The sequence below is a fragment of the Camelina sativa genome, chromosome 20, assembly GCF_030686135.1.
Source record: "Camelina sativa cultivar CO46 ecotype springtype chromosome 20, ASM3068613v1".
Lineage (NCBI taxonomy): Eukaryota > Viridiplantae > Streptophyta > Magnoliopsida > Brassicales > Brassicaceae > Camelina > Camelina sativa.
In genome coordinates this window covers 3,862,264-3,878,210 of record NC_141899.1, presented here as the reverse complement: position 1 = coordinate 3,878,210, position 15,947 = coordinate 3,862,264, and the positions used below count along the sequence as shown (strand labels likewise).

Here is a 15,947-nt window from a genome sequence, read left to right as displayed (position 1 = left end):
TTTTTTTCCATGTAAAGATTAATTCTTTTTTTAGGTTAAAGAAAAAAAATGAAAAATTAATTGAAGTGGAACAAAACAGGGGAGAACAAGAAAGTGAAAAAGCCCATCTTTAGTCTGAAACGCCGAAAAAAAAAAAAAAAAGACAAAACTTTCCTCTCTTCTCTGCGACTTTAGCTCCCCCATCCCTATCTCTAGGGATCGATTTCGGCGTCAAACGTCGTCGTTTTGGTCTTACTACGCGTATCTGCTTCCGCCTTCTAGGGTTCTTTCTCCGTTTACCCTCCGCCGCAAGATTTATTCAGCTCCGCCGCATTCTTGTGTCACCCAGCTCACCGACTGTAAGCAAATCCAGCTGCTTCTCCCTCAAATTCGTAAACCACTTTGTGGGGGATTCAAGCTTCTTCTTCTCCCTTCTCCAAAATCTCTGTTTTTTTTAGGGTTTTGTGAGTTTTGGTGGGATGAGTAGTGTGTTCAGTGAACAGATCCTGATTGATAAGCTCGCTAAGCTCAATAGCACTCAACAGGCTATCGAAAGTATCCTCTTTTAATCACTTTAGCTTTAGTTAAATTTGCATATATAAGGTTTAGCCTCTGAACTTAGATCTCGTAAATTTTGCTCCTTTTTTGTATGTTTGGTTTCTTGACTCTTTTGGAATTAAGCTCTGTCGCATTGGTGTATATTCAATCGGAGTAAAGCTGAATTGATAGTAACGACATGGGAGAAACAGTTTCACAGTACAGAGATGTCTCAGAAAGTCCCTCTTATGTATTTGGCTAATGATATTCTTCAGAACAGTAAGCGTCAGGGTAATGAGTTTGTGCAAGAGTTCTGGAAAGTTCTTCCTAAGGCTGTCAAAGACATTGTTGCTCATGGAGATGATTATGGCAAAGGCGTTGTTTCACGTTTGGTAAGCTACAAATCCTTTCATTGGAGCTTTTTGTTATTGTCGTTTGATTCTTGCTCTCTGCAAATGGGTTAGTTACTTTATATGTCGTGCAATTGTGTTTGAAAGAAAGAACATGTTTTGCTTATTAAGGTTAAGATATTAGGGATGTCTGGTTGGTCCTCTATCACATGTTTGATGTTAGGGATGATGATTTATGCAAGGTTCTTGAGATGTGATGCTATGCAGAGAGACACTGTTGAGTTTTGTGAACATGAATAAAGAAGTTTAGTTGCTAATTGAGATATTTGGTTTACATGATTTGTTAGGTTACGATATGGGAAGAAAGAAGAGTGTTTGGATCCCGTTCAAAGAGTCTTAAAGATGTAATGTTTGGAGAAGATGTTCCTCTGCCACTTGAAGTGAGCAAAAAGCGTTCCCGCGGATCCAAATCTTCAAAACGGGATTCAAAGTCATCAAGAACGGTAAAATACTAAAACAAAAAAGCTCACTTTTTCTCCTCTATTGATTTGATTCAAATGTCATAATAGTTCTCTTTTGGGATTTTTTTTGCCTTTGGAATCAGAAATTATCTTCAAGTGGAGGTGTGGCTGAGAAGATAGCATCAGCATATCATTTGGTTGTTGCTGAAAACTCAAACGAAGAAGCTGAGATGAATAAATGCAAGTCTGCTGTTAAACGAATCAGGAAGATGGAGAAAGATGTTGAAGAAGCCTGCTCTACTGGTAAAAAAACTCTTTTACTAATTATTGATTACACACACAAACTCTTTTACTAATTATTGATGTCTAATGTAATTCTTGTTTATCAACTTGTGCCTATCCAGCAAAAGACAACCCAAAGAGAAAATCATTGGCAAAAGAATTGGAAGAAGAAGAATACCTTTTGAGACAATGTATGGAGAAACTTAAATCTGTTCAAGGAAGTAGAACTTCACTTGTGAACCAGCTTAAGGATGCACTACGCGAACAGGTACCAATCTGCACTTGCAATATTCATTATTTTGGTGATCTATCTCTCATTCTTTTGCTTACTTGTGTCAGGAATCCGAACTGGACAATCTTAAAGCTCAGATTCAGGTACGTGTTTGAATCCCCACTGCATCTTTAACCTTGCTTGTGACATACCCTGAGCTAATAAGCTAATGGAACAATTTTGTTTTTATTAGGTAGCACAAGAACAAACAGAGGAAACCCAAAACATGCAGAAACGGCTTAATGATGAGGATTATACATCAAAACCAACAACCGCTGCCCCAAGCGCAACCGAGACAAATGACAACTCAAAATCATCAAAAATGACGCCTGCATCTATTGCTGCGATGCTCACAGCATCAACCTCATCACATATGATCATGCAATCTGTTCTATCTTCATTCGCAGCTGAAGCAACAAAGACTTCTGGTCTATCAAAATCAGAGAGCACAGTTCCGGTTTCAGACACTAATGCTTCGTTCCCTACTTACAACAACTCCCAGAACCTGACACCCACCACGCAAGGTCAGTACCATGGAATACCTAATCCAGCACCACCACAATTCCTCAAACCGCCGGTAATGAACAACCCTTACACCTTTGGTAACATTCCATTAATGCCACCTGGACTTCCGCCTCCTCCTCCACCACCACATTTGATGGGTAATCAACAGCCTCAAATTCCTCAGTCAAACTCAGCTCAGCAACCTCAACAAGGTCCTACTTTCCAGCCACCGGGGATCATGTATTACGGAGCTCCACACCATTCTTAAAATTAGAAGTGATGTTTAGTTTATAGCTTTTAGATAGTTCTGACCCTTTTCATCTGCTAAAATGTGGTTTCAATGATACATTTGTTGGGTCGAATCAAAGTAGAACTATTGTTCCTCTGGTTGTAGAATCCTCACCTTTCCCTCTTGCAGTTATTTGTACCACACAAGTTGTTACAACATAATGTAATAATTCACTCCTGTTACCTTTAGAACCGAACTTGCTCAAAACATGGGGACATAAAGATTCAGTTAACAGTTTGAACATTGTTTTACATTCGTTTTCATGTTACATTGTGGTAAACCCGAATTCTGATAATCACTTCTTCATTAAAACCTGCTTCTGGAGAAAATCTTTGAACCAAAGGGGCATATGGTACATGATTGCCATGAGAGTTGAGTACCTGCCTGAAGAGAACCAAGCGGGTGGATTCTTCTTCAGCACTGCTGCTACGGTGTCTCTGGCAAATGTTTCTGCAGGAGTAGGCTTCATCCTCTGTGATGCAAACGCCCTTTCTCTGATAGCTTCTTCATAAGGCTTGTATAGTTTCAGCTCAGGCATTTTGTTGAAGGCTGCAACAGCTGAGTTTGCTATGTTTGTACGTATTCCTCCTGGGACAACGTTGATGACATCAATCCCAAAGGGCCCAAGCTCCAACCTGATGTTAAAGCAGGAACCATTACAAAACCATCCGCTACTAGATAATTTGATCAACAACTACACTTGTCACGAACACAAGCATCATCCACCAAACCCAACATGAGATTCTAGTCCTCTAGAAATGATACTCACATAGATTCTAGTCCTTCAAAGAAGCAGATGGAAAAAACGCAAACCTGAGGGTATCAGTGAGAGCATGAATAGCAGCTTTGGTAGCTGAATAGACCCCAGCCCAAGGACCTGGTGCCATAACAGTGATACTTCCAACATTCACAATCTTTCCCTTTCTTTTAGACACCATGTGAGGTACAACAGCTTGAGTCATCCTCATGGAACCTTCATTGGGTAATAAAAAAAGCTCACACTTTCTTCAATAAACATTCTCATAAAATTATGAAATTAAATAAAAATCGAATCTTTTTCCTTTTACATACCAAAGACATTGGTGTTGAAGGTGTCCTCCATAGCGGAAATTGGAATCTCCGCCAAAGGTCCGACGCATTGAACACCGGCGTTATTAACAAGAACGTCAATCCTTCCGAACTTATCAATAACCTCCGACAAAACCTTACTCACGTTCTGTTCCGACTGAACATCAAGCTCCTTCACGAGTAACCTCGAGTCTTGCTCCAGATCCGTCATCGAGCTCCGTGATCGACTCGTCGCCACAACTTGACATCCCTTCTTACTAAACTCACGCGCTAGCGCATGACCAATCCCTCCCTGAGAACATCCCGTTATCAGAACCACCGGCGTACTCTCGTCGCCACCACTCTCCATTTTCTTTTTCTTTTTTTTTTTTTTCAGATTGAGAGACAAAGCCGATGACGTGGAGGAACTAACCAAACTGAAGTAGGGATGACGTGTAGGTTTGTGTCTCTACAGTATTACAGAGTCTTTTTTATTTTTCCTCAAGCTTCTTTTTATATCAGCATTAGTAGACTTCAAAATTCAATACAATTTTTAAGGTTTAGACCCCAAAGTACTCCTCCAACTGCTCACGAGCCACAAGTCACAACCAAAGTTTCTGAAACTCACATCACATTTTGAACTGGTCACGTAAGTGTGTTGTGTGTACTAAGTTTTTCAGGCTTGTAATTAATGTTTGATGTCCAAAGTGGTCCAACTGACCAACCAAACTTTTTCACATCACATTTCAAAAGAAATTAAATGGTGCAAAACGATTTGTTATCTCTTCCACGTCGTTTTCTTAAACAACAAACCAATTTGTGATATATTATCATGCACTGTTAACTTCAAGATTGATTAATGCTAACCGGCCACATGCTTATAAATTTAATGTGATTTCAATGATACATTTGTTGGGTCGAATCAAAGTAGAACTATTGTTCCTCTGGTTGTCTCTCTTGCAGTTATTAATTTGTACCACAAGTTGTTACAACAATAATGTAATCATTCTCACCTGTTTAAGACTAACATGGGGATTGGGGACATAATAAGATTCAGTAAACAGTTTGAACAATCTCTTACATTCGTTTTGCATGTTTACATTCTGTCTTAAACCCCAACCTGAATCTGATTATATCACTTCTTCTTCATAAAAACCTGGTTCTGGATAAAATCTTTAAGCCAAAGCGGCATATAGTACATGATTGCCATGAGGGTTGAGTGCCTGCCTGAAGAGAACCAAGCGGGTGGGTTCTTCTTCAGCACTGCCGCTACAATGTCTTTGGCGAATGTTTCTGCAGGAATTGGCTTCATCCTCTGTGATATAAACGCCCTTTCTATTATAGCTTCTTCGTAAGGCTTGTATAGTTTCAGCTCAGGCATTTTGTTCAAGTTCGCTACAGCTGTGTTTGCTATGTTTGTTCGTATTCCTCCCGGGACAACGTTGACGACATCAATCCCAAAGGGCCTAAGCTCCAACCTAACGTTAAATCAAGAACCATTACAAACAATTCACAAAACAAAACCATCCACACGTAACCCAACATGAGATTCTAGTCCTTTAGCACAAACAGGATTGAGTATGCGATAGAGGAAGATGATGGGAAAACGCAAAAAGCAAGGAAACCTGAAGGTATCAGTAAGAGCATGAATAGCAGCTTTGGTAGCTGTATAGACCCCAGCCCATGGACCTGGTGCCAAAACAGTGACACTTCCAACATTCACAATCTTGCCCTTTTTCTTAGACACCATGTGAGGTACAACGGCTTGTATCATCCTCATTGTACCTACATACATTGGATAAATTCACTTCTTCAAAACATACTAACACACTGTACCAAGCCAAAAGCCAACACACACATGATCCAATAATATGAACTATTGAAGCTCCAATTAGTCTATAAATGAGAGAACTTGACATTAAAAATCCAATTCTTGTTTTACCATAAACATTAGTGTTGAAGGTGTTCTCCATGGCCACAAATGGAATCTCAGCCAGAGGTCCGACGCATTGGACACCGGCGTTATTAACAAGAACGTCGATCCTTCCAAACTTATCAATAACCTCCGAGACAACCTTATTAACGTTCTGTTCAGATTGAACATCAAGCTCCTTGACGACAAACCTCGAATCTTGCTCCAGATCCATCATCGTGCTCAGTAATAGACTCGTAGCCACCACTCGACATCCTTTCTCAGTGAATTCACGGGCCAGCGCGTGACCAATCCCTCCCTGAGCACATCCCGTTATCAGAACCACCGGCCTACTCTCGTCGCCGCTCTCCATTTTTAGAAGCCTTCTCCAAGTTCTCAGATTGATCAACAATGGAATGTTTCTATTCAATGTTTATCAACAAACTTGAGTTTCTCTCAGAGTGTATAATAAGACAGAGTTTCTACATTTAGGTACTTACTATTTATGTCCGAAAGGCACAAGTTTCTAAATTTGTGAATTACGACGACGTCGTGTCGTTTTCTACATAGGATAAACCTTCTTCTCTGACGAGAGTAAATGATTCTTTCTTCCACACAAGTTGAAGTTTCTTATCTATAATGTGGTGTTAGATCGTCTATTAAAAAATCAAGACCTATCTCTTGCTGACACTATGTGTAGCCCCTTTTGTGAGACCTATCTTTTTGCTGACGCAATGTTTAGTCCCCTTCTGTGGAACCAATGTTTTTAATTCAATCTCTTTTTAACACTTTGATTGAATGGAATTGTGTTTTTAATTCTACATAATATTTTTCAAAAATACTCATCTGATTTTATATAAGATTAGTTATCTCTTCTAAACATTGACAACCAGAAAAAAAAAAAAAAAAAGATTTGATTAAAAATGTACTAAATTTTACAGAGCGATTAATGTCATATCTCCCAGTAAAAAGCAGAGAGAAACATAGTTAAGCAGAGAAGAAACCATTAGAAACAGCAAGAGCAAACTGAGATTTAGCTTCAAACTTCCTCTTTAAACTCTTGATCATGTCCTCCTCAACTCCAAAGGACGTCATCTTCGCCGGGAAATTATTACACAGCCCAACCTCCGCAGAAATCGATGCTTTCTTTGCCATTAGCTTCATCTTCCTCTCGTATTCCTCCACCACCAATATTGCTATGTCAGCCATTGTTACAATCCCTCAATCTTTCTCTTGAGTTCTTATGTGCCAAGAAAGAACACAAACATAGAAAGCTATTTATATTGTTGCTTTAACTTGCTGTTTCGGATAAGGATCGTTCCATCTTTTTTTTTTTAATTATATAAGGAAAAATCTTTTGTCACATTGTGATGTTAATCATAATTGTTTCTATTGGTTTTGGTGTTTTCTAGAGAAATTTGGATATGTCGGTTTACCATGTGCACCGATTTATGTGTATACTACTGTAATGTTATCTTGTATCGTTTGTATTATATACTTCATGTTTTTAGCTTACCAAGAAACGTATGTATTCTAATAAAATTTAATTCAACATAAGTAATATGGATAATATCATTTTCTCATCTCCAAAGAAACGAAAGTGTTTGATTGAAGATGGCACACGGTTTTCCTATACCAATGGCCGGTGAACCGACATTTTGTGCACATTCGTATTGTCATTGTGCCTTCTTTTTTTCCCTCATAATGTGTAGTTTACTAGTTAGTGGGATCATCTAACCAAAAAAAGAAAGAAACAAAAAAAACTGAGAGTCGCGGATTGCAATTTATATTTCTTTCCCGATTATGACATCTTTATAAAACAAAAGCCTTATCCTTTTTGGTGATATCCACGTCAAGTGTCGTTAAGACTCAAGATGTGGTCTTCGACAAAAGGGTCCGAGAGCCTAGTTCTGCAAGACATATTGTAATGTGCATTCTTCTATATTGGTAAGTCAGCTCTATGCCTAACCGTAGAATCTAGGAGAGTAGAAATGATCACTCTCTTCCCACCGACAATATATTCTAAACAGTTTTCTTTTGGATAATGTCGCAAAGACATCCTCAACGTTCTTTCTTTCCATTGTTTTTCTTTTGTTCTTACTAAAAATATACTTCTTTCTTTTCTGTGTGTGAGAGTTATCGTCATGTTTACTACTTCTACTGGCTAATTTTTTTCTTTTAACGTCAAACACACTCAAATTTGAGTATTTGAGCATACATAAACAGAAACAACAATAAAAATCCTCTTCCATGTTCTATTTAAGCGACTACAGGTTATTTTTCATGGATCAATTATATATTCCTCTTCTAAGATTTTATCTCTTTAAAATGTGGCTAAATAAAGTCGAGTTAATTTTTTTTTTTTAAAGTCGAGTTAAAATATTACAAGGTTCGTGAAAATTCTTCACATTGATTTCAAAACATGAGTATATAGTTTAAGCCACAAATACAAATAAAAATAAGAGTGACGACAACCATTCTTAGTGGCAAACCACTTTTAATAAGATTAGGTAGCACTTGAGAATAAATCCACAAATAGACAAACGCAACGAGTTTGTGCGTCATGTTTTCATTAATATATACTTCTTTATTTTTCATTGTTAATGTTCTTTGTATTCGAATAAACATTAATTCCATATTGTTCTTTGGTTAAAAAACTTTAAAATAACTGCAATATATACTTACGAATATGTACTGCGTTGACAGATAATGAGATAAAAATGCACCAGATCACATAGTATTATAGTTAGTATTCGTTTGTGCTAATTAAAATAAACAAGTAAAGAGGCAAGTGGGTAGAAGTTGTGGTCACACAAATGTGTCTCCTATGTAACTTGAAGAGCCAATCTGTGGTTATGATCAAATATTGAAACATTTCTTTATCAGCTATAGGTGTGATTCCTTTGCAAATGTTCGTTTTTCTTTTTTTTCCAGTATATATAATATATTATCAAATAGTACAACTTTATATTTAGGAAGACGTATATGTGAATCTTTTTAGTTGGCAAACGTAAGCTACATATATAATAATTAACTATACCTTGATGTTATGTTGATATAATTACATTATATATAAGCCAATAGTAAGCTGAAACCTTCAAAGATTACATGCTCGAGTAGTCTGTGGTCGGTCTCTTGTTCGATCAGCATGTCTTAATTAATTTAGAACCTCATTCTTAAGCCAATATTTTTCTTCTTCTTTACATTGGGTAATCTTATGCCAGTTGTTGATCAGCATGTCCTTAAATATTGAATCAAACCTTTTACAGAAATCTGATTAAACATGTCCGACGACAGCGTTGAACCAAGATTGGGTAATCTTAAAAGCAGAGAGCTGATGATTTTAGAAATATTATGAAAAATTTATAGTGATATAATACTTATAAACTAACCCATTAGAAGATTTTGTACATGTGAATCGATATTAACCATTAGGTGTAATCCAATTATGAACTATCAAAAGTAAAAGTAAAGTAATGATTACTAAATTCTTATATAATATGAGAAGGTTTTTCTCAACTTTTGCTAAAAGGATGACACTTGGCCTATTATCTATATGACACTTGTACATTTTTTTTGTTTGGACCTAATTAACTAAATTCATTTATATTTTGGACCTAATTCACTAAAAGCCCATAAAAAAAAAACTCTTAACATTTCCTTCTTCCCTTCTTCAATTAGACCCCTTCCAATCTAAACCCACCATTTATCAGTTTGTGGTTTCATCCTAGAAACAATTTGATTATAGGTTATTTTGAAATTATAAAAATATGTTTCAATCTTATGTAAGATTCACGGGCAAAAACGGTTTCTAAATTATGTAAAAAAATTATTTATGGGTTTCAATCTTATAAATGATTCATAAGCAAAAAAGGAATCTAAATTATGTTAGATTGTAGATGTTTACGTGTTCTCAAAATTCTCTTATAAATTAATAATTTTTTGACTCAAATTTTAATTTATGAGTTTCTATTACTAGGTTTAGTTTCTAGCCTTTAATCTTATATAATCTAATGGTGGGATGTTTTATGTAAGTAATTTGATAATTGCTTACTCATTTATTCCCATTATATATTACCAATTCATTTTCCATAATATTAGAATTCAATCCGTTTTCCATAAAATTAAATTTCAGTCCCTAATTACTCTCATTTTAAGAGAATTTTTTCTGTCATAATTATTTAATTTCAGTCATTAGGTTCCTATGAAGAATTATATTATTCTTATATATCTTTCTACATTTCAATAGGTATTCTTGAATAATTTTTAATATTTTCTTGCAGGTTATCATGTTTGTTGTTTGCATTAAAACTACATCAGAATATATAATGTGAGAATGTTTGACAAATTTACTTATTCATTAGAGTGTTTATGTATGTATTTCCTAATCTCCATGGACCGGTCCAGCAATTTTGGATGACCTATGCTAATTTATTTTTAAAAAACCATTTTCATTATCGTAAATAAAATTATAAGAATAGTAATATAAAAAAATATTTTCATAAGATAGTTTCTAAGTCCATAAACCGATATATGTTCGTTTTGCTTGCTCACATTTTTTGTTCTTTTCAATGTTTTCATATTCATTTAAATATTTATACAAAAATAAAAATTATATTGCCTAATAACTCATTATTGTTTTCAAACTCTTCGAATATAGAAACTTTTTTTATTAGAGTTTCAAATTAGTTTTTCTAAATTAAATTTTACTTTAAAGTTTCATCAACAACAAGTTTAATTAGCATTAATCTAATGCTCATTCACCAACAATTCAAAAGACGAAATAGTTTTTTTACATAAACCTAACAAAACTTCATCCGTAAATTGGATATATCTACATGAAAAGTATATGTTTTTTATATAAAACTTGAGCTTATATAAAAAAATCTAAAAATACCGAACTTATAATTTTGTTTTTCCCTACATAAAAGACAAAAAAAAAAACTTTTGGTCTAAAGTATGCTCCAAAAAGTTTGATGCCCTAATACTTGGCTTCATTTGCTTACCCTATGGGTTGGGCCTCGGTCTGGGCCTTGAACCATATTTTATATTTACTCTAGGGTTATCGTATTTGTTGGTTATGTTAATACTACTACATCATGAAAAAATGAACTATCATGATTTAATATGTTCAACATCACTACAAGAAATATGCGTTTTTTTAGCACACGAAAAAACACTATCATTTCGTTTCGATAGCGATTTTGTAAACGCTGTCTTTGCCGGTGCTATCTTAGAGGGGGCACATATAATAGCGTTTTTTTTCTTTGCTATTATTTGTCTCTCTATAATAGTGCATTATTATCGCTATATTAAGATTATTAGTAGCATTTCAAATTTGCTATATTATAATTAACAGTGTGTAAAGTAGACTAAAACTTCTTCTTATTAGACGATGCATATGAGTCTCTCCATTGTAAATTTAGTTTGTGATGTTACTATCATATGCTTAAAAAATCATGTTGTTAAGATTGTGATGTCTTTTTATATCATACCATGATATGAGTTGCATTTTTCTATACTAATTAATTTGACTTCTATAGTTTTGAGTATGCTAATTATATATTGGTATTATATATTTTTAGGAATCTTAGTATCAAATAGCTTTAGAATTAACCATCTTAAAAATAAAATATCAACAAAAATTCTCATAACATTTTCCACTTTCACATATAATATTTTACTTCCTAAGAAACTTTTTTATTATGACATTTGATATTATAATATTCTGCGGTTTTTCTTCTAAGTAGCTACGACAAAATAAATTTTTGTTTTATCCAATTGCATTTATGATAAAGCTAAATAGACATATTTAAAAATTTATTTCAGCGATGGAACAAAACTATTGCATTTTTATAGTCAACCATAACTTAGAGTAATTTTCTATAACTTTATTTACTTGGATTCATTTTCATTATTAAAATTTTGTAAAAACAATTTAATTTGTATTAGAATGTATAAAGAATAAATTATATTGAGGGATGTGATTGCGTTTTTTTTCTCACCAAAAATTAGCTGGTAAAATATATTTATTAAGTTCATTGTTGTTTACCTAAATTTCATATTTAGATCGTATTCATGTAAGTTATATCCCAAAATTTCATGTTTTTATAGATGTTAGTGGTAATATAATTTGTGCAAACGCAAGAGAGAAAATAAAAAGATGGAGAATGATTAATATGTCTTGAAAGTCTAAAGGGAGAAAAAACCATAAACCCACTACTATGTAATCAAAAATTTCTCCACATGTTGAAATACTCTAATAATATATATAAAAGGAAAATGCAAGTAAACAAAAGAACCAAAAAAAATTGAAATGGTCAGTATATTTTAAAAACCATTAAAATAATAATTGCTGAGTAAACAAATAAAAGAGCTATAATATCCAAAAACAATGTAAACTAAATAAATTCAAAAATAATGTAAGCTAAATTCTACCCACGAGATGACTTCTAGTAAATAATATGATATACTATTTTACGTAAATCTGTTTCTATCAATTGTTGCCGTCAGCGTTGCGGCTATGTTACGTACTGATGTCTTATAAATTCCCAACATATACATACAACTCGGAGAGTTTTTAACCGCCTTTCATCCCCGCCGCAAATCTTAAGCTGCGCGTGTGCTGTTCAGTGTTTACGTAATCACCGACGGTGTCTAGCCGCAATATTTGACTGTGTTGCGTAATTCACATAGGTTTATGAATTATTAATGAAAAAAATCGGATTTAACTTTAAAAGAAATTCCAATCTACCTGGTGCGCACATCAGCGAGGTAGTGGAGACATGACAAATGAGAGTAAAACAAACAAAATCGAAATAATTTAATTTAGTAATGCGAATAAATTATGGACTACTATAAGAAAAAGAATATACGGAAAAAAGAATAAAATTTTATTAAACATGTCAAAATTGGTTTTATTTTTTTATTTTTATTTTACTCGGATTCAGTTATTGCTTAAAAGACAAAATATCACCGAAGAATCAACGAACCAAAAAAAATAAGAATATAGGAAAGAAATTTCAAATTATATTTTTTAAAACATTTATTATGATATAGAAAAATGTAAAGAAGTCTATCAAAGGTCTCTCTTTTAAGTTGTCGTGTTCTCGCATGATTCTTCTTCTTCTTCTTCTTCTTCTTCAAGATGACAATTGCAGATAACGCGATTTTATCGTCTCTTCTGTTCTCAGATCGTTATAAACTGAAAATTTATAGGCTTTGCGTCCGATTTCGTCACTGAAACTGAAAAAGTTCCTTTGCTTTTGTTGTGTTCTTTTCATGGTTTTCCGCGGGAAAAGTTCGTCTTTTTGAAGCCCTTTTGACATAAACAAGACCATAAGAAGAAGAAGGTACAACTTCGAATCTCTCTCTTTCTAAAGTTTGATTTTTTTTTTTGGGTTGATTACGATTTACGAATATCACATAATCTCAGCTTGACTTGGAAAAAAGTTTCGATTTTTATGTGTTCTCTGTTTCATCTTCGAGATACCCTTAGAAGTCATCTTGTTAGCTTTATGGATTTAGGGTTTATCTTAGTTGATTGCAATTGAAGCTGTAACTTTTGCTTCTGATTTTTTGATTTCATGATTGGCTATGTGATACAATTTGGTTCTATAGGTTCTAGCTCTTATTCTCTTCACCTTCTTATCCGAGTAGCCTTTACATCGAATCTTGACTTATGTGGACAAGAATGTTATTTCAAATCAGTCAGTGAGTGAGTGAGAGAGAGAGATTAATGGAATTTTTCCCCTTATTGGGATGTGTTTAAGATGGTCCACCATTAGTGGCTAAAAGAAGAAGATACAGTAAGATCCAATAACTGAAAATGACATTAGAGTTTGTTCTGTTTTAGGAAATGCAATTTAGAGGTTTTTGAGATGATCATATATTTTCAATGATAGACCTTTCAAAAAAAACCACTAGTAAGAATAGGGTTTTTTCGGGTGTATATGAGTCTGATGTTTTCACCTTATACAAGTAGTAGGGCAGGTATGTAGCGTTGACGGATTGGGTGATGGAAAATGACTTTTAAAAAGCCATAACCTTTCTTTTGGCTCAACTTACATATCTCTCTCTTCAACTCGTGATGATGATCTTGTATCTTTTTGCAGTTCTTGATTTTTAATTAATGAAGTTTTTTGTATGTATATCTCTTGTTTGTTGCCAGTTGAAGAAACATGAATACAACATCGACACATTTTGTTCCACAGAGAAGGTTTGAAATTTACGAGCCTCTCAACCAAATCAGTATGTGGGAAGAAAGTTTCAAGAACAATGGAGGCATGTATACGCCTGGCTCTATCATAATCCCAACAAACGAAAAGACAGACAGCTTGGTACTTTTAAGTTTTGTTATATATCTCAGATAAAGATATCTCATTTGGATTCTGATACTAATGCTTTCTTCAATCTTTGTTCAGTCAGAGGATACTTCTCATGGGGCAGAGGGAACTCCTCACAAGTATGACCAAGAGGCTTCCACATCCAGACATCCTGATAAGGTAAGTTAATTATATATAGCTTGTTTGGTTATCCATGGAGGTTACGTCAACTAAATCTTTATATCTTTACAGATACAGCGACGGCTTGCTCAGAATCGTGAGGCAGCTAGGAAAAGTCGTTTGCGCAAGAAAGTATGAAACTTTTATGTTCTGTGCAACTTGTAAAACAGTTAAGTTTTGTTATGTTTTTGACTGAGTTATATAACTCTTGTGTTGCAGGCTTATGTTCAGCAGCTAGAGACAAGCCGGTTGAAGCTAATTCATTTAGAGCAAGAACTCGATCGTGCTAGACAACAGGTTTGTAAAAGAATATTCTTCTTCCTATTTCCTCAAGTATCTTGTTGATATAAAAAGTTTTGATCATAATGTTGCAGGGTTTCTATGTTGGGAACGGAGTAGAATCCAGTGCTCTTGGTTTCTCAGATAACATGAGCTCAGGTTTGAATCTTTCTTTCACCTTTAGGCAGTTTTGCATTGTCTCCCTCAAAATCTTTCTTTCATCAGTTTTCTTTTACTTGTTTAGGGATTGTTGCATTTGAGATGGAATATGGACATTGGGTGGAAGAACAAAATAGGCAAATATGCGAACTAAGAACTGTATTACATGGACAAGTTAGTGATATAGAGCTTCGATCACTAGTCGAAAATGCCATGAAACATTACTTTCAACTCTTCCGAATGAAATCAACTGCTGCAAAAATTGATGTCTTCTACGTCATGTCGGGAATGTGGAAAACTTCAGCAGAGCGGTTTTTCTTGTGGATAGGTGGATTTAGACCCTCGGAGCTTCTCAAGGTAAACAGAAAAACCTGTCATTGATCCATAAAGTGAAGGTTCTTACAATGATTTTGGATATGGATTCCTTTTCTTTGTTGTTGGTTAGGTTCTGTTACCGCATTTTGATCCTTTGACGGATCAACAACTTTTGGATGTATGTAATTTGAGGCAATCATGTCAACAAGCGGAAGATGCGTTATCTCAAGGTATGGAGAAATTGCAACATACATTAGCAGAGAGTGTAGCAGCAGGGAAACTTGGCGAAGGAAGTTATATTCCTCAAATGACTTGTGCTATGGAGAGATTGGAGGCTTTGGTAAGCTTTGTAAACCAGGTGAGAAAGAAAGCTTAGCAAAAAAACTAATGATATTGTTAGGACAAGAAGAACTGGTTTCTTGAGGTTGCTGTTGTTTCTTAAATTTTTGTTTTTGTTGTTAGGCTGATCATTTGAGACATGAGACATTGCAACAAATGCATCGAATCTTAACGACGCGACAAGCGGCTAGAGGTTTGTTAGCACTAGGTGAGTATTTCCAACGGCTTCGAGCTTTGAGTTCGAGTTGGGCGGCTAGGCAACGTGAACCAACGTAATTAAGGTTGTTTGGATTTCCAGAAAGGATTGAAGTGAAACCTTAAGATTCGAGAATGGAGAGTATGGTTGTGAGTGAGGTTTTGGACAAGAACAGGAGCAATAACATAAGCTGCTGTTTGATGATGATTCTTGTCTTGCGGCTAAAGGAAATGTTTGAGGGAAGTTGTAAATATGATCAGCAACGTAAAGTATAGCTTTCTAGAAACCAAATTTTCAATGTTTTGTTTTTCTCTTGTATGTAATACTATTATAGATTTGGCTTGTGGTGTATATTGTTTCAAATGTCATATTCACTAAAGAATTTGAACCACATGAAAATGCATAAAGGTTTGTAACTTTGGTCATTCAATTTGCTCAACAACAAATTCCCTCAAAGTAAATTACTATTCGATGAAGCTATACAGTTGGTAAACGATAGTGAAAATCACAAATATCATTCCAT

General features: G+C 34.6%; 5 protein-coding genes across 6 annotated transcripts; 2 read left to right on the top strand and 3 right to left on the bottom strand.

Annotated features, from left to right (window-relative positions):
• Positions 1–9: 9 nt before the first annotated feature.
• Positions 10–2,864, top strand: LOC104769202 (uncharacterized). Its single transcript, XM_010493356.3, has 8 exons — positions 10–338; positions 438–534; positions 661–908; positions 1,214–1,369; positions 1,471–1,630; positions 1,732–1,877; positions 1,949–1,984; positions 2,074–2,864. The coding sequence occupies exons 2-8, from the start codon at positions 459–461 to the stop codon at positions 2,650–2,652; spliced, it is 1,401 nt and encodes a 466-aa protein (XP_010491658.2). The 5' UTR covers positions 10–338; positions 438–458; the 3' UTR covers positions 2,653–2,864.
• Positions 2,865–2,870: 6 nt separating this feature from the next.
• Positions 2,871–4,386, bottom strand: LOC104769203 (short-chain dehydrogenase RED1). The gene is made up of 3 exons (XM_010493357.3): positions 3,745–4,386; positions 3,487–3,646; positions 2,871–3,308 (listed from the first exon to the last, which is right to left on the bottom strand). The coding sequence occupies exons 1-3, from the start codon at positions 4,088–4,090 to the stop codon at positions 2,969–2,971; spliced, it is 846 nt and encodes a 281-aa protein (XP_010491659.1). The 5' UTR covers positions 4,091–4,386; the 3' UTR covers positions 2,871–2,968.
• Positions 4,387–4,703: 317 nt separating this feature from the next.
• On the bottom strand, positions 4,704–6,281 carry LOC104769201 (short-chain dehydrogenase ptmH-like). Its single transcript, XM_010493353.3, has 3 exons — positions 5,663–6,281; positions 5,346–5,505; positions 4,704–5,198 (listed from the first exon to the last, which is right to left on the bottom strand). The coding sequence occupies exons 1-3, from the start codon at positions 6,003–6,005 to the stop codon at positions 4,856–4,858; spliced, it is 846 nt and encodes a 281-aa protein (XP_010491655.1). The 5' UTR covers positions 6,006–6,281; the 3' UTR covers positions 4,704–4,855.
• A 246-nt stretch (positions 6,282–6,527) lies between these two features.
• On the bottom strand, positions 6,528–6,949 carry LOC109131357 (uncharacterized). Its single transcript, XM_019242244.2, has one exon. It carries the CDS (start codon positions 6,839–6,841, stop codon positions 6,620–6,622), a length of 222 nt encoding a protein of 73 aa, XP_019097789.1. The 5' UTR covers positions 6,842–6,949; the 3' UTR covers positions 6,528–6,619.
• Positions 6,950–12,670: 5,721 nt separating this feature from the next.
• Positions 12,671–15,849, top strand: LOC104769200 (transcription factor TGA4). 2 transcript variants are annotated; one of them, XM_019242412.2, is made up of 10 exons: positions 12,671–12,984; positions 13,803–13,971; positions 14,056–14,136; positions 14,209–14,268; positions 14,356–14,433; positions 14,511–14,574; positions 14,660–14,931; positions 15,020–15,247; positions 15,352–15,436; positions 15,527–15,849. In XM_019242412.2, the coding sequence occupies exons 2-10, from the start codon at positions 13,813–13,815 to the stop codon at positions 15,547–15,549; spliced, it is 1,050 nt and encodes a 349-aa protein (XP_019097957.1). In that variant the 5' UTR covers positions 12,671–12,984; positions 13,803–13,812; the 3' UTR covers positions 15,550–15,849. The 2 variants fall into 2 exon arrangements, with proteins under 2 accessions (XP_019097957.1, XP_010491653.1); XM_010493351.3 differs by having other exon boundaries at positions 15,352–15,849.
• The last annotated feature ends 98 nt before the right edge of the window (positions 15,850–15,947 follow it).